The sequence below is a fragment of the Prinia subflava genome, chromosome 3, assembly GCF_021018805.1.
Source record: "Prinia subflava isolate CZ2003 ecotype Zambia chromosome 3, Cam_Psub_1.2, whole genome shotgun sequence".
Lineage (NCBI taxonomy): Eukaryota > Metazoa > Chordata > Aves > Passeriformes > Cisticolidae > Prinia > Prinia subflava.
Genome location: NC_086249.1, coordinates 47,853,247 through 47,881,075, shown reverse-complemented (window position 1 = coordinate 47,881,075; position 27,829 = coordinate 47,853,247). Strand labels below are relative to the sequence as shown.

At 42.8% G+C, this 27,829-nt stretch overlaps 2 protein-coding genes across 8 annotated transcripts in view; one reads left to right on the top strand and one right to left on the bottom strand.

The window, feature by feature from the left end:
- Positions 1 to 428: 428 nt before the first annotated feature.
- MTRF1 (mitochondrial translation release factor 1) lies at positions 429 to 19,287 on the bottom strand. 6 transcript variants are annotated; one of them, XM_063392170.1, is made up of 11 exons: positions 18,442 to 18,895; positions 14,883 to 15,014; positions 11,438 to 11,896; positions 8,855 to 8,946; positions 7,151 to 7,232; positions 6,833 to 6,940; positions 6,569 to 6,741; positions 5,289 to 5,406; positions 3,999 to 4,135; positions 2,272 to 2,370; positions 429 to 641 (listed from the first exon to the last, which is right to left on the bottom strand). In XM_063392170.1, exons 1-11 carry the CDS (start codon positions 18,887 to 18,889, stop codon positions 522 to 524), a joined length of 1,968 nt encoding a protein of 655 aa, XP_063248240.1. In that variant the 5' UTR covers positions 18,890 to 18,895; the 3' UTR covers positions 429 to 521. The 6 variants fall into 6 exon arrangements, with proteins under 6 accessions (XP_063248240.1, XP_063248242.1, XP_063248243.1 ...); XM_063392172.1 differs by lacking the exons at positions 14,883 to 15,014; positions 18,442 to 18,895 and adding an exon at positions 19,165 to 19,287; XM_063392173.1 differs by lacking the exon at positions 14,883 to 15,014 and having other exon boundaries at positions 18,435 to 18,546.
- Positions 19,052 to 27,829, top strand: part of NAA16 (N-alpha-acetyltransferase 16, NatA auxiliary subunit) — a 61,920-nt gene continuing 53,142 nt past the window's right edge. For both annotated transcript variants that reach the window (XR_010079657.1, XM_063392169.1), the window contains exon 1: positions 19,052 to 19,182. Coding sequence is in view for 1 of the 2 variants with exons in the window: in XM_063392169.1 (XP_063248239.1) it covers positions 19,129 to 19,182 (54 nt within the window). In the remaining variant the exon portion in view is untranslated. The remainder of the gene's footprint in view (positions 19,183 to 27,829) is intronic.

Here is a 27,829-nt window from a genome sequence, read left to right as displayed (position 1 = left end):
CATTCTAGCCCCTTCACTCCCTTTGCTTTTGCATATTTACTCTGAAAAAATCAAGCATCATAATACAAAGTTATTTCCAAGGGATTTAATCTAGGAAGCTCACATAGGTGGAAAACAATAAATAGTATTCATGAGGCCAGGTTCTAGACTACGCTAGAGGAGTTCAGTTTCTTTCACCTGTAGAGGAACATCTCCCACCCCCAAACAAAAAGTGCACTATGTGGTATTTATTCTGCTCCACCACCACAATCCTGTGCCTTTCCAGCTGCACTACTGTCAAGAGAAGGACCAGCTTAACAAAGCCCAGCTGCCAAGACAGGGGGAGCATGCACACAGAACTCCAAGCTGATGCTTTTCTGCCAGGGCTGCTGCAATGAATTCAACCTGCTTGCACCAAGATACAAAAAGAACAGTATCACACACTGAAAAACAGAGAAATGGGTTTTAATCAACATAATCTAAAAAACACGTTTTGTTCTGCTACCAAACACAACAATTTGTTTTAATTCTACTTGAGGTCTTCAGCCTCCTCCTTCTAAAGCCTGCAAATTTTCTAGATATTGGGTGACAGCCTCTATCTCTGCAAACTCCAGTAGTCTGTTGATTAGATTATCCAGTGCTTCTTTCCCACTTAGAATTTCCTATTAAAAAAAGCAGACAAAAGCATTACTGACTGTCCTTCAGCATTATTCTGAAACACCAACTACACAACCCCCTGAAATGCACTTTGTTGGCAGTCCCTCCATTTGGTCATCCTTGCAGGTCCCTCCCACGTGCAAGCAGCAGTGATGGACAGCAGCAGGACATCAGCTGCCTTTCTGTGCAAGGCACATGGATTCTGGCAGCAACAAAAGCACCTGTTGCCCTGCTTTCATGGAACCCATGCACTTACATGGAAATTCCCTACAAGAACCATCAAGGACTGAAGAACCTCATTCAAATACATTCCATGGCAAGAGCGAGGCTGTTTTGCAAGCAAAGCTTGAGTAACTTTTGTTAGGCAGTTTATGGTTCCAGTTTCACTCAAGAAAGTTCCAAACACTAAGTAACTGACTAACAAAGGCACTTTTACGCAATCATGGATCTATTTCCTCTGCCATGGTATTCTGCACTCCATTAACTATAAACCATTCCATATTCAGTATGCCCTGCATTCTCTGGAGTTACCCAGGGCACCTGTGAGTACAGTTGGAAAAGTGTTGCTCCTTATGAAACAGCACTTATAACAAACTGGATACCTAAGCTAAAATATTGAGGGATCACCCAAAACTTTGTTTTTTGTAAATTCAAGACAAAAAAATCCATTACTAGTTTGGGGGTTTTTTTCCCATTGTAAAAACCCCCAATAAACAGAATCATAGAAATCATAGAATCACAGGTTTGGCTTGGAAGGTACAGTAAAGACCATCCAGTTTCAACCCCCCTGCCATGGGCAGGGACAACTTTCACTAGACCAGGTTGCTCAGAGCTCCATCCAACCTGACCTTGAACACTTCCAGGGATAAGGCATCCACAGCTTCACTGGGCAACCTGCTCCAGTGTCTCTCCACCCTCACAGTAAAGAAATTTTTCCTAATATCTAATCTAAATAGACCCTATTTTAGTTTGAAGCCATTCCCCCTTGTCCTGTCACTACATGCTCTTGTAAAAATCTCCCTCTTTCTTGCAGGCTCCCTTTAAATACTGGAAGGCTGCAATTAGGTCACTCCAAAGCTTTCTCTTACCCAGGCTGAACAATCAGTAAGATTTAAGCCATATGTAGGTATTTACTCAGAAACAAGATCTCAGATAATCTTAAAATGAAAACATTCAGTTTCTTTTAACTGTGGCCTGTGATGCAAACATAAAAGTTGTTCTCATTCTTTACTCCAGCATCAGGAGGAGGAAAGAATGACCTAACAAAAATTAAAAAGTCCCTCCTGTCAGGTTTTTTGGTTTGGATGTATCATGCTTCAAGAGTCTCAAATATCACTTGCCCAGTATGGCCAAGGGACTCACAGATCTCATTGAGGACTACATGCTTGGTCACTTTTCATTCATACAGCAGGAAAAACACACAGAGAAGTAGGCCAGTGAGCTGCAGCCTGTGCCTCCAAGACTACACCAAGGCAGGAAAGAAAGTTTAAGCCTTCTATATCTAGTGTTCTGTCAGAGCACAACTGGCTTCATTATTCATATATATATATATATATATGAAGTCATGCTTACTATGTTAATTTTTTCTTCTTATGGTAAACATAAGTACTAAATACTCTCATAAGCAACCCTTACCTTGATATTGCGTGCATCATATGAGATCCTGTGGTCAGTGACTCTGTCCTGGGTAAAGTTGTAAGTACGAATTCTCTCTGACTGGGCTCTTGTTCCCAACTACAGCAAAGCAGGAAAAAAAAATCTGTTGTGTTTCAAACAAACCAAATACTTCTCTAGAACAGGATACTTAAAACTGTAATGGATCAGCCTGTTCCAACTACTAACCTAGTGGTTGCTGGCTTGGCACATGGGATTTTTTTAAAATACTGTGGCATTACTGAACTGTGTTTTTTGTGATTCTGTATCACAGGTCGAGTTTCTATACCCCCCAGCACATTTCTGTTCCAGCTTTGTAGCTGAAAGAACCACGTAACTCTCAGAGGTCAAGTAAGGTATAAAAGTCCTTACTTCAAAAAATATGCAAGTGGGGTTTTCTGGGGGGAAGGATTGTAGTTTCCACACAAAATAATAAAAATGGGCTCCATTAATAACAGAAGCAGCACAGTCAATGTGTGGCTGTCATAAATTAGCACCACAAAAAATTAGCACTTTTGGATTAAAAGTAAGAAGTAAAGTTACCCTCTAGTGGTGACGTTGGAGAGTGCAAACGTCAATTCTAACTTTTAGCAATTCTAACTTTTCATGCAGACCCCAAATGTAGCACTGTTGGGGTTAAACACTTCATTAAACGCTGTGGTCCCCTATAAAATGGAGAAGTAAATGCTAAAAATGCTCAGAGAAATAAATAGGTGTACATTTCAGTGGGCTTTGGTGAAAATTTCATCTGCACTTAACACGTGTATTTTGGAATGTGGAATTTCTTGAATAAATGCTGAAACATTAGGAAAGGTAATTTACTTTTGCCTGATTTTCCACACTAGTCATATAAACCTAAATCTAAAACTAAACATAAATATAAACACAAGTTTTTTATGCAGCTTCAAAGGTTCTCAAACTGGAATTAGTAACAAAAGATAAATGGCTCACTGCTTACAACAATGGGGTTAATAATCTGCAGGGACAATACGCTTAAATGCAACTTGAAATAAGGGATTAAATAGCTGAGCTGGAAAATCTGGAATACTGAGTAATTCTCTAATTCTGAAGCATTTTTATTCCAATAGTTGAAGTTTTATTCCATTGTTGAAGTTTGAACCACAAATGGGAAAATACTCAAAGAACAGGAAAAGAATGACATGCCATTTTGAGAGAAAAGAACACTTTGCAGCCTAACTTGAGGTAACTCTTCCAGAAACTGTTTCTTCCTCAAAAGGTTGCCTAAACTGTATCAAATATGCTGCTACTTAATTGCATAGTGGAGGGATTGTTTATTTACTCGCTTCTCTCAAAAGCTCTGTATGGCCTTAAAATACTCTTCTTTAGAAACTTCTGAGAACTCCTGATCCTAGTTTTCATTGAATGTAACCTTTTACTGATGCGTAATTTGTGTAACTCTGGCCTTAAGGGCCAGAAAATCTTCCATTTTGAAGAATTTCAGCCAGTGTTTTGACTCTTCTTTCGAGCCACAGTTGCAGTACCTTTTCATTGCCTGAGAAGTCTACAATAGCACTGAACTGGGGTAAGTAAAGGCAGACTTACCATTTTAAAGTACAAGATTGCCCTCCCTTCTAAGCACCCCTAGTTAGACACACATTCTCACTTGCCCCGTCCCGTCACCCAAAGAGATCAGAAACAAATCTACAACACAAGACCCTCTCCAGATCTCAGGCACCACCTGTCCTCACCTGCAGCCTCCTGGCGCTCTGCTCCTGGCTGAGCTGCTTTTCAATGAGCTGCTGGTAGAGCTTTGCTCTCAGTGTCCGCAGAGCAATCTCCTTGTTCAGCTGCTGTGACCGCTCCTGCTGGCACTCAACCGCCAGCCCTCCACAGAGGCAACCAAGAGCCCGTTAGAGCAAAGAACAAACAAGCTCAATTCATTCTAACACATTAGGCAGATCAAACCTACTGCAGTGCTGCTTTGTAGGGCCTTTCAGCTGCGGGATAAAAAGTCATTTTAACACACTGACCAGAACCATTAGTGCATTTTTAAACTTGTCACAGCTGCACCTGGGGCTTTGTTCTGTGCTACAGAAAAGTCAGGGATATTTTAAAATTTCTTGAAGCAAACAAGTAAGTTTCTGACACCGCCTCTAGAAACTGGGTTCACTCCAATTAGCTGTCATATGTTAAAAATGCAATTTGAACAGTCTACAAGAGCACGTTTAAAAGAGTGCAACACAAGTTTTTAAAATCTTAGTCCAGATAAGCTTTTGGAGACTGGAAAATTTATTATTCTAGGAGAAAGGCATGCCAAATCAACACTGGTGAGTCTCAAACTTAATTATGGAAAATGAAATAAAACAAAATAAAGGTCTTTAAAAGAAATGTATAACTTCTCATTTGATTTCTGAAAGAAAAAGGCATATAGAACAGCTGTTTTCAGGTCATTACTGGAATTTCCCATGCCTAAAGTGATTCTGCATCTGTACAGAGAGAAGCTTGCTGAGTTTCAATGAAACAAATCCCAAAAAAGACAGAGTGATCTAGTCTACACAGTACCTTCCCATCAATATACATTTTCCTTTCTATTTAACATATAATAGCATCATCTAGTATTGAATGAAAATCTTCAAGCCTTCTTCTTAATCAGTCATGTAACTACACAGATTCCAGCTAGGCTAAGCATGCCTTTGCTTGCCAGTGGCCATTACTGCTGAAGGTACAGAGCACACAGTGCAAATTATTTACATTTTCTACCCCATCAGCATCACCCTTCATTTGTTATTCCATCCCTCAAAGCCAGTGTACCCATGAAACACTCCCTCTGAAGACAAAAGTGGCATAATCACTGTGCCCCTGGTACACAGCCCCTTTCTCACAGTGCATGGCTATAAGAGGGACAGAACCAGAAAGGGCTACTTCCCTTTTTTTGGTATAAGGCCCAGCCCTGCAAGAGACAACCTGCAGGATCACAAGCTCCCTTTTCAAGATACAGATTCAGTGTGATTAAAAGTCCAAAGTACAGCCAGACTTACCTGTAGGAAGGTGCACAATCCTCACAGCACTATCAGTTTTGTTCACGTGTTGCCCTCCCGCTCCTTTGGCTCTGAATGTATCTATACGCAAATCTTTGGGATCCACTTTAACATCAACCTAGAATCAAAGAAAATTACTACTTCCTGCTCATTCTAAAAATATTTGGAGTGTCAGTGACACTCAGCATTAATAACAAATCACTTCTCAAAAAATTGCTCCTTAACAATTGTTGCTAAGTAACAGTCATAATCATTATAATTTTAAAAACGCAGTATCAAATAGCTCTGTAAAGCAAATGATGCCTTAAAGATTTCACTTAGTTTTTCCAACTCCTACTCCAGGTCCTTCACAAAACAAGGTGTGTGTGTGAGAGAAACAAAACAAAATCACTCTTTTGCAAAACCACTAGCTTTGGCAGAGATTAGGAAATAAGCAAATATTTAAAAACCACTTCTAAACAGCAGTGCAAGGATCTTCTCTATGAGTCAAGCCTGAATGATTCTTGCAATGATACTTAGAATCATCTGAGGCGAAAATAGGAATATCCAGATCCATTCAAATAAGGACTGCCACGCTGGAAACAGGAGTCCATGATGACCTGGACCATAGTTTGAGCTCAGTGAATGGGAAAGGAACATACAGATCTGATCAATGTTGCAAGGAAAGTGTTACAAAGAAGCAGGAGAAGGTGCAGGAAAAGCCTACATGATCTGGTTTTGTTTATTTTCAGTGTAAAATGGTAGTCTAATTGAGAACTGTCAGTATCAGTGAGATCACAAACAGACTAGCCAACACACTCATTCAGGTTCAAAGGAGACTGTCCTTGATTTACCAGAGAAGGACACCAATAATTTAAATGAAACAAAAAAAAAAATCCAAAGGATGTACAGAATCACATAATTGAGTATCTTCTTGGATATATTCTGTGCCTTAATATGTGATGTAATTTAAAATTGGCTTACTCATAGCAGTGAGCCTTGTCAGTGTTGGGGCTGGAACACTTAATGAAATGATCACTCACTTACATGTCATTTCAGGCAACAGTAAATCTTTGCAAAGTTGCTTCTGATGATTCATTTATACATGTAAGGTAAGAGCCAAGGGCTATCACCTCCCAGAGTCAGAGCACTTGCAGTTCATTTGCTGGGACTTGCACAAAGCACTTCGTTATCAGTGAAATCCCCAAAACAGTAACATGGCTTTAAATAACACCTACTCCAATGCCAAAATGGGTGAGCAGGGGTTCAGCACCATGTTAGCACACCAATGAACAGTTTACCTCCTCTGGCTGAGGGAGGACAATGACTGACATTGTCCCAGTGTGAATACGCTGCATTCTGGACGACAAGCCCATCTCAGGGATTCGCTGGACCCGGTGAGTCCCTCCTTCATATTTCAGATGCCTGTAGACATTCTCTCCCGAAATATGAGCAGCAGCATGATGCAAGCCTCCTGCAGAGACAAACAGTGTGTGACAAATACAGCAGAGGAACACTGCTTTCAATCTCATTGCCTAGGTGGAATCTCGGAAGAACTGCTGTACCTATCTCAGCCGGTGTATAGTTCACAATGTCAAAGGTCCAGCGTTTGTAGTCGGCATAGCTCTGGTACATCTCAAACATCTCTTTAGTGAACTGCTGGCAGATGTCCCCTAAAAATGAAAAGGCATTGCCACATAAACAGCAGTTTTCAGATGTAGCTGCGACTCTAACCCCAGTCATTAGGCAGGTTAATGCTCATCTTTAGAAAGTATTATTTTATGCCAATAAAGTATAAAAAAAGCATTAAAAATAACGCATAAGAGGTTTAATGGAGTTGGATGGAGGTTGGAAGTAATCTTCACTGTAGGGGCTTTGCTGACCTCCAGTTGTTCTGCCAGCTGTCACTTCTAATATGACAGGACTTCTATCATATTTTTCCTTTGGCACTAGAAGCTGGAAAAGCTGAAAAAAAAAAAGAATGCCATTATCTCCTCCATGACCCTGGATCTTCTCTTAATCAAATTTACAGCCAGCCTTCCCAATTGCTGCAGCCTGAGCACACACAACCACTGACTTCCTTTGGCAAGCTAGTTAAGCAGGACTAAAATCTACTAAAAATGGTCCAATGACCATTGCAACTCAGTGCAGTCAGTGTGGAAATGCAACATGCTAGTGCATCCACATGAAAGTCAGCTGAAAATGCAATCCTGCCAAGTGAGGTGCCAGGTCACCCACCCCAGCCCCAGCTATGAAGACAGTTATTAGCTAACCCAACCAATCTTTACATTAATCTTATTTTTCAGAAAGTCACATTTCATATTATTTCAGTCTGAATATAGAAATAAGCCCAAACACAGTGGTCTCCACTAAATTATTTCAACTTCTTTGCTTATGTTGGGGGTTAGATTTGTTTTTTTTTTTTTTTTCTCTTCTCACAGAATTTTTTCCCATAAGTCTCCAAAAGCCTTGATGACTACTTAGTCAGAACAAAAAGAGTGCTTGAGGGATATAGCAGCACGAGGCTACACCTATTGTTTTTGAGTCCCTGGGAGTGTCCCTCAGAGGGGAGAGATGATGAGCTTTGGGAAAGGCAAAAAAGACAGATCTGGGGGAGGGGGAGGCACTCTTGCTCTCAGCGCCGAGGAAGACGGTCAGGCTGCCCTCTGCCTCTGCCTCGTCCTGGGAAATCTACTGTCATCTGCTGTGTACCCGGGAATCCTGAGCTCGCTTTCTCCAGCCTCTCCCCACCGCCGCTGCTTCTTCGGACCTTTGAGGCTCTCCTGCTACTCTGTAGCCCTGCACTGCCCAGCCCTGCCGGGACACCCCTGCTGCTCCAGCTGCCAGCGCAGGGCTCCTCATCTCATCCACCAGCCCGGGACTTTTCCTTCCTTCCAGTTCGGCCTCTCGGAGTCCTGCAGGGGCACCCAGATCAAACTGCTCTGGGCTTTTTGTAAAAGAAAGCCCTCAAGGTTCTTGATTCTGTTTATTATTGATGCTGTAGTTGTTGTTTGTTTGTCGTTTTGTCATATATACTAGTAAAGAATTGTTATTCCTACCCCCATACCTCTGCCTGAAAGCTCCTTTAATTTTCCTTTTAATTGGAATAATTTGGAGGGAGGGGATTTGAATTCTCCATCTCTAGGGAGGCCCTGCCCCTTCCTAGCAGATATCTGTCTTTCAAACCAAGACAGCTTATATTTTCCCCGCTGTCAGCTGAAGAGAAAATGAAGGACTGCAAGTTCCAATCAGAAAGACTTCAAGAGTGCGTGCTGCACTGCCACAAACAGTTACTCAGATGTCATGTCATGTGTCAGTAGCACAGACTCACCACTTTTATAATCCCCTTCAGCATTTGCAGACAGACAAGCAAGCAAGAGAAATGACTCAATTAATCATCTTCTAAGACACAATTGTCACTAAGAAACTTACTAATAATTAATGTTGCCACTTCTTTTCAGGGAGAATACAGAAGCTGGACTTCTGTCACATTAAACTCAAGTGTCAGAATCTATTGGTAAGATCATAAAGGAAAGGTTTTCTGAAATCTTTATTTACAAAGCTGTAAAATTTTACCTCAGGCTCACCTTTCTGCACAACATGTTCATTTTTTTATCCAGGCTTTCCTTCTCTTCTAAGGCAAGCTGTAGAAGCTGTTTCTCATCTCTGCTGTCTAGCTCTAAATTCCAACAACAGGAATAGATGTTAGCCAATCTCACCTAGAGCAAATTGTAACACAGCTGTCCAAAGACATGCACTGCAGCACAGAAAAGCTTGTAGTGTTTTGCCAGCAAGAAATACTCAAATAAGAGCAGCCCAAGCTAGGATGCACATTGCTAACTCAATGATCAGACTTTAGAGGCATGCTAGAAGGAGCAGCAGATATTTTACCTGTGATTGGACTGCCCCTTCCCACATTTTAGAGCTTACTAACAAACTACCACACATTCTCAGGTAAAGCTCACAGAAGCTCCAAGCCTTTTCTGCTATGGAGGCTCCAGGTTACAGTAACAAAAAATGCTGATCAGTTAGCAATAGATTATACACTAAGTAGAAACTTGGAAGACAGTTGGAGTGAGTGGAAAACCTGTCACTGCTGAAACAGGGAACTCACTCTCCTTTTCATCTTTCCACTTTTCTGCTCCCCAGAAAGTGAAACAATCCAACTCACTGAAATTAAAACAGTAAGTCTAGTTGAATAAACACATATTTTTACCATGCCAAGTTGATTAACTAGATTTAAATTACAACTGGACAATTACCAATGCAAATGAGGAGGGAATGGTTGAAGTCAGCTTTGAGCTGGTGGGAGTAAGAGTGAGGGAACAAAGAGGAGGTGAAAACCTTCTGCCTTGTGGCCAGCACAGAAACCACAGGTTCGTCTCAGATGCAGCATAAAACTGGACTCTCAATCACTTCTAGCTGGTCCAAAAAATATGTTTATTGATCAGTTAGATAAACAGTATCAAATTAACTACTGGCAACAGTGCTGAGAGATGGTCTGGTGATGACCAACAAGCTTAAGGCTCAAAGGATTGGTATCCCATTCCTACCTCCCTGCAAAACAGAATTCACTTAACCTACCTTGGGACTCACATCACTAGAGGGAAACTGGGAAGTATTTTTCTGCTTCACTGAGTGTTGCAAATATAAAATCCTACATCAATTGTCAGGAATTCAGGTACCAGAGAGAAGAGGGTCAGTTAGGGAGCTAAGTGGAAAACAGTGAACAGCCAAATGAAGGCAAATAAAGAGGACATCTGTGGCTTAACTTGGCCACAAGATAAATGGTGCACACAGAATAATTTGGCTCTATTTAATTAATTTATTGGCCACTCTTCTCCCTTCTTTCAACTAGAACTCACTCTAACCTCCACATCCTAATTTATGGAATTAGAAAAATTCTTCATTATATTTATTTGATCCTAAAACAGCCCTTCTAAGTTGAAATATGAATTTTCCAAAGTTTTCTTAATATTTTTTAATTCTTTCAAGAACATTTCTTTTTCAGCATTAGGTTTTTGTATCTTGTCTCCTTCACTCTTTCTCCTCTTTTCTCCAGTGAAGGGAATTAGAGAGGGTTGAGGATTAAAATATTTTAACTAACAAATTTTTTTCAAAAAGCAGAAACATCTATTTATTTTTAAAACTAAAGTATACAAATGTTTTCTGTTTAATAAGTTAAATTTACATCTTTATTTCAGTATGGCTCTTACCATTTTGTCTACACCCCTTGGCGACCTCTGAAAAGCACCATGAATTTTGTCCTTCTCCATTTACACTGTTGGGTACCAAATTCTCCTGTCCTCCTTCACTGTTTTAATGTAAACTCCATTCTCTCCAGGTCAGTGTTGCCCTCTCTTGGCTTAATACTTCCCACTGTAGCAGAACGGATGCAATTTTTCCTTCCTACTGTGTGCACCTCGTCACACTTGTAACAATGCTGGGGTTTTTTTCCCAAATGTTGCACCATTACTTATTTTTTAAATTCTTTTATTTATTCCCTGTGTACTTTCTTATTCCTAAACGGTACAAAAACCAGTGACAAGTTTTAATTCTTTTTTACCCCAATTCCTACTGTAGCAGACTACTGAAAAACAGCAGCTTCTTAAACAACCATCATTTTTTATTCCTTAAAGGACTCTCCAAATATTTCCAAAGAAATATTAGCTCTTGCCATTTAAATTGGAAGCTTTCAACTCAGAGCCTAATGAAAGTTCATGTCATTTGCTCAATAAATATCACTGAACTGGTCAGATGGAATCCCATTTTAAATAACATGGCTGAGGTCTGCATCTATCAAAGGTTTTAGGCTCGCTGATTTTTTTTCTTCAGTTCAAACTGCTCTCAGTTCAACCAATAAATAACCTCAAAATGGATGCTTCCCAACTATTTCTGTTAGACGGATATCCCTGAGGTTCCAGACAATCCCTACTCTCCCAAAATTACCGTATTAAGACCTCAAACTAAAGTGAGGTGAGATGAAAGAAGGATGTGGCTGGATGCAGAAAGCGCTCGCAGCACACAAGCTCCCGGGAGCAGGGAGGACCGGGGAGTGTTCCAGGGCTGGCTGAACTTACTCACAAGCTTTCCTCAAAGGCTGGGCAAGGAAATCTGTCACAAGCACAGCTGCTGTTCCGAAGCAAGCAAGTAGCTGTGTTTTCCTTTACCTGTGCACATCGCTTCTAACTCCTGAACTTCTCTCTCAGCCTCTTTGATTTCTTGAAATGCCGCTGCAATGGGGGACAGATCGGCGCATCTTCTCCTCAGGGCTCTTTGCTCAAAGTCATTTAATGAGTCTGCACTTAACTGATGACTAACCTGCTGGTATTCCTTGCTTAGAGTCTCCAGATACTTCTGCACAGCCTTATGCTTCCACAAAGCCTGAGAATTCTGATGGTTTTTCCTGTGCCGACTGTTAAAGGACAGAGTGACTCGAGCTGTGTCCAATAAAGGCTTTGGCCTCCAGAATCCATGGCTGTGCAGTCCCACCACGCAGCCGATCTTCTTTGCAACAGGAGGGAGAAGACAGCTGTCAAGTTGGCTGTGACAGCAGCAATTGGCAAACAGGCTCTTGAAAAGACAGACCTTTTGGAAAGGTTTCATTCTGTTTCTTATTTTTCCACCACCTGAAATAAAAAGTACACAGTATTATTATCTAGAAAAAGAAAGCATTCTATTTAAAAAATCCCCCAACAAACAAACACAAGGACAGTATCAAGCCTGTATCCTGGCTTGATTACACCGACACAAATGCAACTGTCACGGACAAAACCGTTCCTGTTTTAGTCCCAGTTTAAACCAGAACCTCTTATCACACCATTGTACTGAGGGTTGGAAAAAGTCTTTTCTCTCACCTCCTCAAACAGCTTATTTATACTACGGAAAAGCTCCTGTGGAAGAGGTTTTACAGACAATAGCTCCATTTTGCCATATGTCTCATCAGAAAAATCCAACCATTTCATGCCTTACTGATGAAAGAAAAAAGTTGCTGAGAAGACAAATCAATACTCAAATTCTTTACCTCAAATAGAGGTAAAGAATTCTATATAGAGATTGTAAGAAATGTCCAGAATTATGTGCCAAGTTATATCCACTACCATAAAAGGAGGACATTAGTAGGTGACCATACAACAGATCAGTCAATAGGACTGCAACGCACTTAAAAAAAATCACTCACTCATACATGAAGAAGACAGGAGAACTACTTTATGTGCTTTATGTCCTCTCTATACTCCTTACCATGATATATTTACACTTAAGCTACATAATATTTTCCATCCAAAAAGTGTGTAAGAAGCAGGTACTCTGAAATACAACTCCTGTATTTTTCTGAGACATTTGGCCCACTTGGTCCTTAGTTTTATAGGACCCAGGCCCCCCTTAGCATTACTGCTGCTGCATGAAAGATCATTTCCCTTCATTTTATATCATCAACATTGCAAACTACGATATGAATTACTACTGTGCTCTAAAATTTTATATTGGAGTGCAAGGCTCTGCCAGGAAGACTAAATTGAGCACACTTGTTCTAGGATACACACACAGAAAAGGTTTAACAGACAAGCATTCTTAGTAACCCTGCCATTGCCACGGTCCCATCTGCCCACTGAGTTTTACAAAAAAGTGGATTCTGGGAAAAAAGAGCATGAACCTTTTTGCAACAAGATCTGGAAACTCATATTTCAGTTTCCTGACACAATTATTTTTTACTCATCAGTGACAAGACCTTCTGTGCATCTTCATGCTTTTTATTACCAAATTACTGTGACACTCTAACTAATCAACTCACCCATTATTCTCACCTATTTACTTTCATCCATTTGTCCACAATGAAGAAAGAGCAATATGCAGTAAAACCAGAAGTACTGCATCTTGCCTGAATCTTGTTTTACTACCTGCAGAAGGAGGCAAGGACCTTTATTCTACTTCTGTACCCTCTCCAGATTCCCCAGCCAGCAGGAGCTATTGAAGCCAGAGCAGCAATTTCAAGACTGCTTTAATGTACAAAAAGCAAATTATACCCTCCTGGATTGCTACAGTGACTAAAACCAGCTGCAAAGGGATCCTGTTCCCTTCACCAGGAACACAGCAAAAGGCACAAATCAGGCTCATCATCTATGATCCTGGATTTAGCCATGAGTGGACTCAGTTCCTGTTTCTGATGATGAACATGGACTTGCTCCAGATCAGCATGGCCTGTTGTTGTTTGGCTAAGTGCTGATCACCATCAACTCAATTTTAAAATAATGAGGTTATGTTTTATTTTAATTAATTCATTAAACATAATAGTTAAAACCATCTAGCTAATTTTTACTGGTGTAGTTAAGAAGCAATGTATTCAAATAATAACAAATTTGTTGTATTGCTTTGCCTGAGATTTCAGAAATAAAATACTTGGTTTTAGGAGTTAAAAAAAGAGTAATGAAATGACACAGACCTTCATGGAAGTCTAAAGTTTCAAAATAATTTTGCTATGTTAAATAAAAAAGGTTTCTCCTTCTCAGACAGGGGTTGCCACACCACATTTGTGTAAAAATAAACAGACATAACTTTTACAGAGCTATGAGCATTAGATGACCTATTAAATGATCTCCAAAACAGATTTTAATAACTTTTTAATGTGATTAAAACTACCTCCTGCACAACACAAATCAAAATCCAGTAAGCGAAAACAACAACTGTAATTGACCCATTAAAATAATAATTTTAAAAAGTAATAATTTCAAGACAGGAAAGAGTTCTCGATCTTGCGAACTCTTTCAGAGATCATGAATGCATTTCTAACAACCAAAGATGCTACCGGCGCCATGCAGCAGCGCTCGGGCGCACACGAATTCGCAGGTACGGGGCAGGAGGAGGTTCTCCAATGGACACCGACTGGATCGGAACTGCTGGCGGCCGCCCCCGGGAGCACCTCCCACACACCTCTGCCTCCACCACGGGCAGCATCCCGAGCAGAGCCCCCGAGAGCCGGCACGGAGCGCCCGGGCAGCCCGGCCGGCGGCGGGGATCACGGGGCAGCAGCGGGCAGCGAGGGGCAGGAGAGCGCAGGGAGAGGAGGCAGGAGCGGGCAGGGAGAGGAGGCAGGAGGAGAGCGCAGGGAGAGGAGGCAGGAGCGGGCAGGGAGAGGAGGCAGGAGCGGGCAGGGAGAGGAGGCAGGAGCGGGCAGGGAGAGGAGGCAGGAGCGGGCAGGGAGAGGAGGCAGGAGCGGGCAGGGAGAGGAGGCAGGAGGGCGCAGGGAGAGGAGGCAGGAGCGGGCAGGGAGAGACAGGAGCGGGTAGGGAGAGGAGGCAGGAGGGGGCAGGGAGAGGAGGCAGGAGCGGGCAGGGAGAGGAGGCAGGAGCGGGCAGGGAGAGGAGGCAGGAGCGGGCAGGGAGAGGAGGCAGGAGCGGGCAGGGAGAGACAGGAGCGGGTAGGGAGAGGAGGCAGGAGCGGGCAGGGAGAGGAGGCAGGAGCGGGCAGGGAGAGACAGGAGCGGGCAGGGAGAGGAGGCAGGAGGGCGCAGGGAGAGGAGGCAGGAGCGGGCAGGGAGAGGAAGCAGGAGCCTCGGCCGGGCGGGGGCGGCAGCTCTGGGGCTGCTCCCCGTGGCCGCGGCGGGGCCCCGGCACTCACCGTCCGCAGGCCCGGGCGCCGCGCAGACGGAAGTGCGGCGGGCGCACTCGCAGTCCCAGCATGCCCGCGGGAAAAGGCGCTTCCCCTCTCCCCGCCGCCGCCGGCGGCAAAGGCAGCCTCCGCCCTTCGAATCTGGTTAGTAAAAGATTCGTTTCAGAGAAACCTGAATAAAATACATTGAGCTCCACTTTGTGTCGAAGCTCACCATTCAATTCTATTTGAAATTAATGTTTACAATGCTACTAAAGGCAAACCCAATATTAATAAACATTACCATTCTGATTATGACTATGCCAGTTAGCTGCAGCTTCCTCATAAAGTATGTTTTGAAATATACTATGTATGTGGACATTTTAATAGCTATTATTAAACATTATACCACTACCTCCTTAATTAAAATTTTAAAATACTTAATCAATAGGGGTTTTTTTATACCTATAATCACCAATGTACCGTTCTTCCCAGCTACTGTCATTCTACAACATTAAAAAAAAAGAAAGCAAGAAAGAAAAAAAAGTAAAACTTCTGTATTTGGCATGTAAAACATGACTGGGTTTTGGTGTGGTAAATATTCCAAAAGGCTGAAAATGGGACTAATCAATGGGTAGGATTTGGATCAAACTTTAGCACCTGAATGACAACTAAGCACTTGTTTAGACCTGAGGACAGCTTCTGGCTCTGCTTCACCTATGGGGACAGGAGGCAAGGCAGACAGGTGGAAAACCACTTCCAGAGAACAGGAACCACACCAGAGAGCTGGTCCAGTCTTCCAAAGGGCCACAGCAAACAGCACCCTGAAATCTTCCCCAGGCCTAAACCCACGATGATGTGCCATTAGAGCTGCCATCAGCCAGACACCATCCCCATTGCACCTCACTCTTCTTCCTCTATGACTTCTGAGACTCAGTGAAATGAAATAAGAAAATTATACTTGAATTCATACTCTAAATATGCAATTTGGTACTTAAAAGTATTGGGAAGGTACGCTCTGGGAAGACAACCAAGAACCTAATAACGTGAAACAGCAAGTAGACCTCGTGCTCCAAAATTGGTTTTAAAAGAAGAGGGTAGGCCATGGAAAAGAAAATCAGCTTCTACTCCAGCTAGTAATGGTTCTTGCATTAAATCCTCTGATTAAACATGATCATGTTCAGTTTTTATTATGCCTTGTGCATGAATGTTTTAACTTAAGTGTGAAAATAGGGACTGTGACACAGTCCTGCTCCCACCCTACCAGGCAGCAAAGCACACAGGGGACACACAGCCAAGACAAGGGCTGGACTCTGTGTAGTCAGCAGGGTTGCCAGGGACCATGCACCACAGGACCTGTCCATGCATGTCATATTCAAACCATGTAATACACACACCTTCTCTAAGTTTGCCACGTGCTTTTACACTGCAGTATGGGAACTGAGTATAAAGGATGTGAAATCTGTGCTTCTACCCCTCTTACAGTTTGTTTCAATGCCTTAAAACCTGCATGGCTGAAGCAGCAGCTGCTGATGGGGCATGGGCTGTTTGGGGTGGGGTGCCTTCCTCACCTTCCTCAGCAGCCCACAGTGACATTTGGTTTAGAAGGGAAGAGTCACAGCAGGAAGACAGCTGGGCTCCCAGGCTTCAGGATAGATATGGTGGTCCTGTACTTTAAAACCTGGCACCCTTAACCTGCCAATTTAGAAACTGGAGGCAAAAGGATGGCTCATCCGACAGAACAGGCTCCAGGCCTTACAACATGCTTGGCTTGAAGGCAAGTCCATGCCCACACGGTGTCCTTTTTCGCCCAGAGAGCCCTAACTGGATTTAGTGGTGTACGAGCATTGCCCCACAACTTCCACAGGAGCAAAGTGACACACACTGCAAAAATAGCAAACTTGTTACGATGTGTGTAACACTTCAATGTTGTTCCCCCGTTTCAACCCAAACAGCTCAGACTTCTGAAATCTTTCTGTCTGAAGGAAAAAATGGTGACAGAATCAAACGCGCCTTGAATACAGTCCTGTTTATTAACAAAGCCCGTAGAGAGAGCTTTGTTTTGCCCAGCACAGTGGGATTAAATGACAAGAAGTTTTCTTGACTGCACTCCCAAACCTCACTTTCAGCTGGAGCTCTGCCTTCCCACAAAGCTCATTTCTTTGTTTATTCTCTCCAGCTAGCCTACAAACGTTTCTTTTATTGCCTCCCTGCTTTCCTTTTCTTGCTGCTTTTAACACAGACTTTTAATATGGACACATCTAGATGCAAATTGAACCTCTGCCTCTTATTTGCAATTTGCTTACTTTCAGACAGACATTCTTTCCAGTGTTTGGACTATTAGGAAACACAGACCTTTAGCTATCAAGAACAGCCTTATTACTTCAGATCAAAGGTCCACCTAGCACAATATTTGTCTGACCATTCTCCATGATGCATCTGTTTATCATTCGACCCAACCAGAAGCACAATATATCTTTTGCTAAAACACAAACTAGGATTCATAGAGTCAAGGCTTCAGCTCGTTGTTGAAAATGCTGAAGACATGCCATGGTACAAACAGGCTCTGAAAATGATGCTGCAGGGCAATGCCAAGGCTGCCATGCCTGTCAGTAATACTCCTGCTTTACAAAGCTCGGATACCCAATGCAGCACTCCTACAGCATATAGCAGAAAAACCAGTGAATTTGGTATTGCGTGTGGAAAGCACACATACTGTGATCAGTGACCCTGCTGACTGGCATCATTAGAAGCATGCCAGATCAAAAAAGTGAGAAATAAACACAACAGAGAATATTCTTTATGACAAACCATGCATCTAGACAGATTACCAAAACACCAACAGCAACCCACAACCATTCACAAAAAGTGTCCATAAGCCAATGGCTCAGCTATAAAGAATTATAGGAAAGCATATACTTTATGTTCTCATCTTTGCTATTTTTATGTCAAGAGAGTTCCTAAACATAACACTTTATTTTTTTTCCTAATTAGTAGTCCTCAAGTTAGACTGAAATCCAGGTTACTCTCTTTCAAGAAATTGTTCCCTCTACTCTCTTGTTCCCTCTATTAGCTGTAAAGGAAAGCAGCTATCCTGTAATCAGCTTCAGCAAGGCTTGTGTCAAGTCAAGGACATGCTGCTTGGGATCGTCAGTCTCTCTCATAGCCATCTACTTACAGAGTACGAAATAAAATATATTAAGTACACCAGTTTTCTAATTGGCTCTTATGAGTTACTGTTTTGTGCACGCTTGTTTAACTTGGGGATATCTATCATGTTCATCATCTGTGACTGTAGGTGGGTAACCATATTATTACAGAACTAAGATACTCTGAAATAAATGCCAAAATATAATTAGTATTTTTAAGGGTTAATTATGTAAACAGAGATTTTAATTGCAGTCGCCTAGTTTATTTTTCTCGCAAGATGGTCTTTTTAATTGGTTGTAACCTTGACAGTTTAATCAATTTTCCTTCTAAGTAATGCTCTGGGTCATGTCGTTTTAATATTCCGGGTTGTTGGTGGTTTTGGTTTGGTCTTAAGAACGATTTTTGAGAATAACAAGAAAAAAATTAAAAGACCTTAGACCTCCTTCGGTGAAGGAGCCAAGCGATGAATAAACGCCGCTGTTCCATGGGCGCACGATGGTGTCGGGAAGTTTTACATAACCAACTGCTGAAAATGCCTTAATGTGACGGGAGCCGTACCCGCTCGCTCCAAGCCCGGCTGCCAAGTTTGCTGTTGTTTCCTTAAATACCAGCCAGAGCACTGCAAGCCTGCAGAGCCTCTCCGAGCCCCGCCGCCGACAGAGGCTGCGCTCCTTCCCAACGCCGCCTCCCTCCGAGGCTGGCGAGCAGCCTGGCTCTCCGAAGCGGCCGTGTGAGCGCCGGCCGCGGAGCGCTTCAGCCGCCACTCCGGGAATCGCACGGGGAATCACGGAGGGAATCCTCACTGCCTGCCCTGGGGCCGGCCGGGCGGAGGGGCTGTCTGTGAGGGAGCTGCGCTGCGCCTGCGCCGGGGGGACCCCGGCGGCCATTTTGCAGCGTCAGGCGGGCGGCGAGGCGCCCCGGCAGCTGCGCAGAGGGGCCCGGGGGAGCCGGCGGGGAGGGCGGGCGGCGCAGGGCTATGAGTTAAAGAGCCGCTGCCGCCGCCCCGCCGAGTTCGGGCTTTTCCTCCCCGGCGTTCCCCCCTCCTCCCGTCCCTCGTACCGACAGCCGCCCCTCCCGGGCCGCCCCCACCCCCGCCAGCCGTGCCTGTCCCAGGGCCGCCCGCGCCATGCCGTCCGTGCCGCTGCCGCCCAAGGAGAGCAACCTCTTCAAGCGGATCCTGGTGAGCCACCGGCCCCGCTCCTCTCTCCTCCTCCCGCCGCCGCTTCTCCCTCCTCTTCCCTCTCGCACGCCGGCCTCGCTCAGTGCCCTCGGGGTCACTTCGCCCGCCGCCGGAGTTGGCCGCGGCTGAGCGCACACGGATGCGGCGGCCGCGCTCGCCCGGGGGGGAGCCGGGCTGCCGTCGCCTCCTCGCCCCGGTTCGTCCCCGCTTCCTTCCTTCCTTTGTCTGGGGCCCGCCGAGCAGGCCGGGCGAGCCGCCCCTGCTCGTGTCGGCGGCCGAGAAGGGCTGTGTGGCCCCCGGCCGGGCGAGGGCGGGCAGGAGGGGGGGAGCCGGGCGCCTTCCTCCCGCCCGCCGCGGGGACTGCGGGGCGAGCCCGGGCTGCGCCGCCGCTCCCCGCTCCCCTCCCCGCGCGGCGCCGGAGGAGGCGACCTCGAAGCCCGGTGCGAGCGCAGCAGGATCTGCTGTTGCTTGGCTGGTTCCCATCTGTGCCTCATTTCCAGCGAGAGCGTCGGTTTCGGTGTAGGGACCGGGTTAAAAGTAGTTCGCTCGCTCAGCAGTTTTGAGTGTAGCTGAAGACGTGTGGTGGATTGAAGTACCCTGCTTGTGTGCGTCCTTCGGGGGACTTGTCTCAAGTCCTTTGTGCTGGGCGAATTCCGCTCTTTGAGACTTAATGGTGTAAAGGACGTTTAGTGTTTGTGAAATAACTTTGAAGAAGGAGCTCGCTTTAGCTGTGAGTTTCTAACTCAATCACTGTACACTTTATCATGCTAACACTTTATGGGCAGGAAAAGCCCCACTCCTCCTTGCCGAGACAAGAAAACACCACGCTCCCCTTTTCATGAACTCGCCAGTGTGATAGTAATGGAGTTCCAGCCTCAACAAAATTGAGGTGTTCTGTGTCAGTTTACCACTCCGCAGGCAGAGGACGTCTGTGCAGCACACTAGGTAATCCTGCTGGCAGGCACGAATATCTTTAGTTCTCTACGAATGGGTTAGGCAGTTTCAGTACTTGGTGGTTCAGAGGCAGACATTTGAGCTCAGTGTATGTGAGCTCCTGTGCTCTGTATGGAGCTGGTGTGTCTCGGCAGGTGCTTCAGAGCTGTTTTCTTTTGGCTGCTTTGTGTAGTAAGCAGGTTTTAAAAAACTGGTTCTTAATGGTAATTTGTTGCTTACTGCATGCTTATGGTATGCATCTTAGTAAGTCATTCTAGCACTCCTCTTTCTCTCTGCTAAAAATAAGTGACTAATATTAGAACAGTTAAGTGATTATTCTTACTAGCAGCAGACAAGTTCACAGTAGCAGCCAAAGTTTTTTTGATTGGATTATAGAATGGCTTTTCTGGAGATCATATTTTAGACAGTTTTTAAAAAAAATATTAAACAGTGGATAAAACTGTTGGAAATTAGTGCTTAGGCAGGGAGGAGTGATACATAAACCTTCAGTGAAGTTCATACAGAAATTTACTTGCTTTCTCAAACTTTCAGAAGCCTTTAACTGGTGTGTAGTAGCCAGTTGCAAAGTGTTGATCATAAAATTACTGGCTTGTCTCCATATAGTGTCACTTCTTGAAAGTTAATTTTTTATAATTTTTTTCTGGCCAGCTCTGACTCTGAAATACTAATGCTGGCATACTACAAATGGAACCCTTCGATTGCTTGACATGTCTCAGAGCATTTTAGTTTAGTAGTATAGCTTGTGGTGCTAAAGGCACTTTAGTCGAAGTAGCTTTTGCTTACTTTGGCACTGCTAGAATATTTAAAATGCCCATAGCATCCCTAGTAATTTCAAAAATTGGGTGGGAGGCTGCATAATAAGACCCTACAAGCATGTAGTGATTTAATCACTTGGAACAGATGCAAGGAAATTGTACTCATATACTGAGACTCTAGTATTTTTATGAATGCTCTGCAGAGAATTAGCAGTTGTGAAAGGGGAAACTCATTTGGAGATCATGATAAATCCTTCTCAGTGACCTGCTATGTATGTAACATAGGAGAGAGGTTCTGAACAAGATGCCCATGTAACAGCAAAGCTGTCAGAGCTGCCCTGGCTGCTGTGGCCTCTTGGAGTTCAGTGTAAGCTGGGAGTCTGCTCAAGAAGCTGAGTAAATAGTCTTTAAGCCACATCAATTTGTGTGCTTGCATGCTTGGCAGCGCTTGAGCAGGCTGACTTAAACCAGCAGTTAGATGATTAGGGAAGTAATAGCAATTGTAGCATGCTCATGGTAACTTAGAAATGCTTCTTGTTAAGGCTGAAGTTTGGTGTCATGTTTTTGGTGTTTACTTCTAGTAAGCTTAGCTTGATCTTCTGGTTTGTGTATTTAAAATTGAGTTGTAAACTTGCCTTCAGAGTATGTTTCAGTATAAGCAGCTTTGATTTTTTTTTTCCCCTTCACTTAAGAATCCATACTATAAACTGTCTCAGAGTTCAACATTGGCTTTATGGAATCAAGTCAGCTCTGTCTGGACAGGGCATGGCAATAGTCTTTGTAAGTAGTCTCATAGGCTTGGGAGGAAAGCCCTGGGGTTCTTCTCATGCTTTCGTGGCTCACTTGCCAAGTTGGTTTTGTTTTTAAGAATTGCTTACTGTTTTCTAATAAGTATTGGTGTCAGCCCAGGCTCGTGCAGTGTAAGGTATGGTCTGATGTTTGTTTTATGACTAATAGAACTGTGGATAGTATCATGCTTGTAAATTACTAATCCTTTGGGTTCTTGGCAAATTCCTCATATTGCTGTGGCCTAAAATAAGGTTTGCTGCTTTAATTGCCGCCGATTTCAGCTAATAAGACACAAAAAGTCTGCAAGTGTATAGCCTTGCAGCAGTGAGTTGTTGCTGCTCAGTTCATTCAGGCATGTATTTTCCATTTTTTAGGGTAAGGAAACGTTGGAAAATTACCTAAAGTGCCCTGTCTGAGGATTTGTTCAACTTCTGTAATTCTCTTCTCCTTTTTGTTCTCCAACTTCTTCAATGAACTTAAGAGATTTATTCTTTAATGAAATAGAACTATACAGGTGTTTGTGGGATTTATTTAATTCTTATGCATAGAATTCTAAAAGATTTTTAAACAATTTATATAATGAAATAATAATGGTTTATAAGCATGCAACTAGTCACTCTCCTAGTAATGATGTGGGGGAGTTACTGAACTATTAAATTCGATAACTGGGAAGTTATGTTGTTATGCTAATTAGGGCCTGCCAAATGAGGCAAATACCATAGGTGAGGAACCATTATTAATCCACCACTGGAGCAGTGGAAGTTTGAAGTCACTAACACTGAAGATCCCTTTTTTAAAGAAAAGAGTTTGGGGCAGTCACTTAAAATCTTCTGGTGTAACTTCAGACTGATTCTTGGTGTGGTTGGTGCTTGCGCTGTGAGGACGGGCAGCTTAGGAGGAGCGTGGGCGGTTCCCTCCATAGGGCTTTTAAACGAGGTGCTGAGGATGCCTGGCCAGCTGCAAACTACTGGAATGACAGAGCTGTGGAGGATAGATGCCAGGCTAATGGTGACAGTCAGTAAGGCTTTCATAAGGGAAAGTCACACTTCACACTCATCAGTGATTTGAGAGTCTCATGTGGAGAAGACCTTATCCCAGATAGATATTCTTGGTTTCATTTTTCAAAAGGAGTTTGTGAAGGTCGTCATACAAGGCTCAGAAAGCAGCCTTCTGTGGAATGCTGTGGGTTGTTTCTTTATTCTGGTCTTTTATTCATACTTTTCTTTTAAAAAATGGTAATTTTTCAGAGTTAAGTAATTTTGTGTTTGATGCTGGAATTTTTTCTTATTTGGTTGTTTATGTGGAACAGAACAAGCACTCAATAGCAAGAAGAATTCAGTTCCAAACTATTTGTGGCACAAAAAGTGAAGGCCACCTGAAAGCTTCCATATTTTTGGAGCAAGTTGGGTCATAACAGGTGAAATGGGTTGTAGATGAATGTAAGACTTGGAAATCCTAACTTTAATACAGACCTTGTATGGGCTGTGAGATGGATGGGCCCAAGATTTGAGATTTTTAGAGGTATTTGAAGTTTTGTTAAGACAGTTTGCCCTATACACTGAAAACTGGTGAATCCTGGGAAAAGGAATGTGATGTTATGCCACTGCTCAAGTACACTGCAAGTCCACATTTGCAGTGCAGTGTGTGTTGCTCTTTCTCTTGGTTCCTCCCCCAGGCCTCCTCAAAAGGAGGAGTATAAAATTACCTCCTAGAGGGAGAAAGAACTTAACAGAAGATTCAGAAGCTAAGTCTATACTTGCCTATCTTCAAGCTACCATGATTCATTTTGATTTTGGTGGAAATGGTGGCTGCAAAGTAGCAAGTTCCAAACAAGAAGTTGTTAACAAAAAGGCAATTGTACTGTGGAACCCTTTGCTGCATGATGTATTGGCCATATGAAAGAGTTTGGACGCTTTGAGGAGTGCATGGTGGAGACCCTCTTTACTCTTTTTGTGAGTGAAGATAAACACTTTTGCTTGGAGTGTTGGTGAGGCACAAATAACTGGAGGCTAAGAATGTGCTGGTGAGAACTGCAGCAGAGCTTGTCTTTCTCGTAAGCCTCTCTGCATCCAGCACTTGTGTATCTACTAGTGGCCTGTACCAGGTGTGTCTGAGCTCAGCTCTGAGCTGCTGTGATTCATGTGACTTTTGGCTGAATCACTGCCTTGTTAAGAATGGAGTGTTGAGATTAAATTAAATTGTGTTGGTGATTGTCTTAAACTTGCTTCAAGATGCCTAAAAAATTGTAACTTTTAAAGCCTGGTGTTTATTTTACTGTGTGTTGTATCAGATCCCACGAAACAGTGCTGGTGTTCATGGTTTCATTTACTTAACTGCTCCCAGATGCAGTTCCACTAGGTTGTGGAGCCACCTGCTTAGTCTGAGTTCTTGCTAAGCAAATTGCAATTCATCCCAGGAGATGTCAGATCAGTCTCTTCAGTACTTCTACACAAAGTGCAGGTTGAAAACTACTGGAAAATGTCTGTCAGGGCTACAACTTCTCATTTCTAGTGTTGCTGCTACGGTTTTTGCTTTGCAGGGGCACACATGTGTTCATAAACAGGAGAGAACTGTATTAAGTCAAGCAGTGTAAAAGTTACAAATGCAAAGTATTGCATTTGTCAGCAAGAGCTCTTTCTATTCTGTTTTCTTGTTTCTGCCCTCTTGAAGCAAAGGATATTCTAGGAATTCAGATTGCACTGAGGTGTGTGCACAGCATGAAATTACACTAGGCCTTAATTTAAGGCAAGCTTATTGATAATAGCTTTCCCTTTTAAAAGAGGTGTAGTTTACAGGACTGTTAAAGAGGTCTGTGACAATAAATGATGAAAAAACATTCTCTTATTGCACGTGTTTTTTCCCATGATAAATACAACAGTAATTTTATTCTGCCAATAATAAAGAATACAAACAGCAGTGATTACAACTGTTATTACTACCTGCTTTATGTACCAAGTTGTGCGTCTTGTGATGATTTGAACTTGAATAATTGTGAAAATCTGGTTAAGGGACAAAATGCTGTTGTTGTATACAGAGTATCATGATAGTGAAAACTTGGATATTACTGTGAGGTGAATACATTGATCAAAATGTTACCACATGTAGCGCTGGCTGCTCGTTCTGTTGTGCACCATTGTGCTCTGCCTCAGCACTGTTCTGCATTGCGAAGTCCCCAGCTCTGGAGAAGAATGGTGTGGCCTGTCCGTTTTGACAGCTGAAGCAAGCAACGATGTATCTAGGTTGTCTTCCTCTCTTTATTTCAGATGATAAGGTTAGCTGCTCTTACCAGCAGACTAATAGCAGTCATGGGATGGCCATGCATATATAAAACCCTGGTAGGATATGGAGAATGGGTAGAAAAACATGTTGGTGCTCTGGAATGGTTGCCCTGGGACTGGAAATTTAAGATGCTTGCGATGGGGTTTTCTTGGCCTCTGTGACCCGAAGTCCCTTCCCACTAATCCTTTTCTTTTGTTCTGTAAAACATCGGTGAACTGAAGTCAGAATGGAGAGAGGGATACTGTTGGAAAACCTCATGGAGAGGTTTCTAATCTGTCTCTGAATTTAAATGGTATCATGATGCTTTCTTTTTGTATTGCAGTACTTCAATCAGTACTGCAAACATCCGTATAGTTTCTAATATGAGGAGTATTTCCAGCACGGATGCTGAACTCCTTCGGACAAGACAGACAGACCTTGCTGTCAAACTGCTGAATAATTTAATAATGATTTATTAGCTTAGAATCAGTAGCTACTGAGTGTTGCCTAAAATTTGACTGAGGTATTTAACTAATTTTATCAGCTGCTGTAGGAAAGACAAGGTCTGTTTTATGTTGATGACATTGTTTTATAGATGTGCAGTAAAACAAGGCTTTTTAAAAGGTCAAAATGTTAAATGCCAGTTAAGAATACTGACAGTGTTCTGATGTTCCTGTATTGATTGTGCCTGGCTTTGGTCAGAAGTGTGTATAAGTAATTTGATCAGCCCCAAAGTACTTGTCAGATAGCTCACAGGAAAAGGTGCTGATCAGAATCTGTATCATTGATCACTGAGAATTTTTTACTACTGAACTTGATCACCATTGTGACTGAGGGAGATTTCCAACATTCTTTCCATAAGGCTTGATATGTAAGCCTTGTCCTTTTTCCCTAGGCTCTGATGTTCCACATGTAGTCTTTGGTTTCCTTCTTTGAGCAGCATTCCATCAGTGTTACAGAGCATTGAGAACATGCGTAATTTTTTTTCAGTGATTCTTTGGTGTTGCCAAAACCCTTCCTGAGTTCTACACCAAAATCTTGATAACTGGAGCCAAGACACTACCTGGCAAGAAGCATGTTGGAACTGTTGAGTGCTGAGAGGTTTGCAGGCAGGATTATATGGAAGTACAGTAGCAGGGAAGAGTAGAACAAGTGATGTCTTAAAGAAGTCTTATTGAGGAGTGGCTGAGGGAGCTGTGATAGTTCAGCCTGGAGAAAAGGAGGCTCAAGGGAGACCTTATCCCTTGCTGCAACTACCTGAAAGGAGATGGTAGTGAGGTGGGAGTCAGTATTTTCTCCCAGGTAACACATGACAGGACAAAAAGAAATGGCCTCAGGTTGCATCAGAGGAGGTTTAGATTGGCTATGAGGAAAAATTTTCACACTGAAAGGGTGGTTAAGCATTGGAACGTGCTGCCCAGGGAAGTGGTTGAGTCACCAACTCTGGGAGTATTTACAAAGGCATGTAAATACTGCACTTAGGGACATGGTTCAATGGGAATGTGACAGCTGGACTTGGCAATTAGAGAGGTCTTTTACAACCTAGTGTTTCTCTCATTTGTTCTTCTAATAAAACTTGAAGCTGTATTTATGCAGCTATGTTGAAATTTTTTCATTGGTTTGAAATGCTTATTTTTCCTATTGGTGGTTCTGATGCTCCATCATGTTTCTAGTAAGGCAGCCTATTGATGTGCAGACATGTCTTAACAGAATGTCAGCTGTACAAGTAGGATCAGAGAATAACATTAAAATTTTTGATTTATTTAGATTTTGCATTTGCTCAGTTGTTGTTGAGAGACAGCAGAACCAATTTTTAAATTGTGGGATTGTTGTGAAAGACATTTCACACAGAATTATAGTGTAGATTGGGTTGGGAGGGACCTTTAAATGCCACATAGTCCAACCCCCTGCCATTAGGAGTGACATCTTCAACTAGCTCTGGTGGCTCAGAACCCCTTGAATGTTTCCAGAAAGGGGTCATCTGTCACCTCTGTGGGTAGCCTGTTCCAGTGTTCCACTACTATAATCATAAAAAAAAGTCTTACTTATGTCTATTGTGAATTGATCTATTTGCATAAAAACATCACCCCTTAGCCCTGCTAAAAAGTTGTCTTTGAATGTGATACTACTCTTTATCTAGGCTTCACATAAAAATGCTTTGTGAAATAGTACATCACTTGGAATACCTTCAGAGGCACTGGGGCCAGGGAGGGAGGAATTGGTTATTGCAGCTGCAATCTCTCTTGGAGTTGCTAGTTGAGAAGTTTTTGTTAAGACAACTTCTTGGAAGTGAGTGTTAATGTCTGAGATGATGCGAAGTTCTTCAGCCATAAAATTGCCTAACTGTGTATTAAACTATGTATGTGAAAAATAGAGCTGTTCTCTTAATGCATGGCCTTTTTCAAGGCAGCAGATGCTATGTTCAGGGAGATGTAAATCATCCCTGCACTAACCTGGTGTTGTAAATAGTTAAACATAAGTAACATGTAAATGACATATGTGATTGAGTAGTGATACGTGAAGTCCTTCTGTTTTACAAGTAATGCTAGTGATTCAGATCTTTGATTCTGTTCCTATTTAGTAGTGGAAGGGGTTTTAAGTATTTTTAAAAATTACATAAAAATAGAATTTATGAATGGCATTTTGCTAAGTAGATGCAGCAAAGCATTGTAATACAAGAATTAAGTCTTTTCTTGTTTTTCATTGTTGTATCCTTGTTAGTAGGATTTTTTTTACCTTTACAATTACGATTACTTCTCAGATGCAGTGTCAATTTGACATCTGTGTAGAGGCACTTGATACTTACTTGAAAGTACACAAAATGGTATCTAGATTAATTGTATGGCAGTCTACAAGTAGATTATGTTGTTGAGTTAGTGTTGAAAAAGGGA

Excerpts from the sequence above, each read along its gene's own strand:
- MTRF1 (XM_063392170.1), bottom strand. The coding sequence starts at position 18,889 with ATGGCCGCCGGGGTCCCCCCGGCGCAGGCGCAGCGCAGCTCCCTCACA. Across the intron at positions 5,407-6,568 it reads TCCTCCCTCAGCCAGAGGAG|GTTGATGTTAAAGTGGATCC; the intron begins GTAAACTGTTCA and ends CTTTGATTCTAG. Across the intron at positions 4,136-5,288 it reads GATTGTGCACCTTCCTACAG|GGCTGGCGGTTGAGTGCCAG; the intron begins GTAAGTCTGGCT and ends GCCTCTGTGGAG.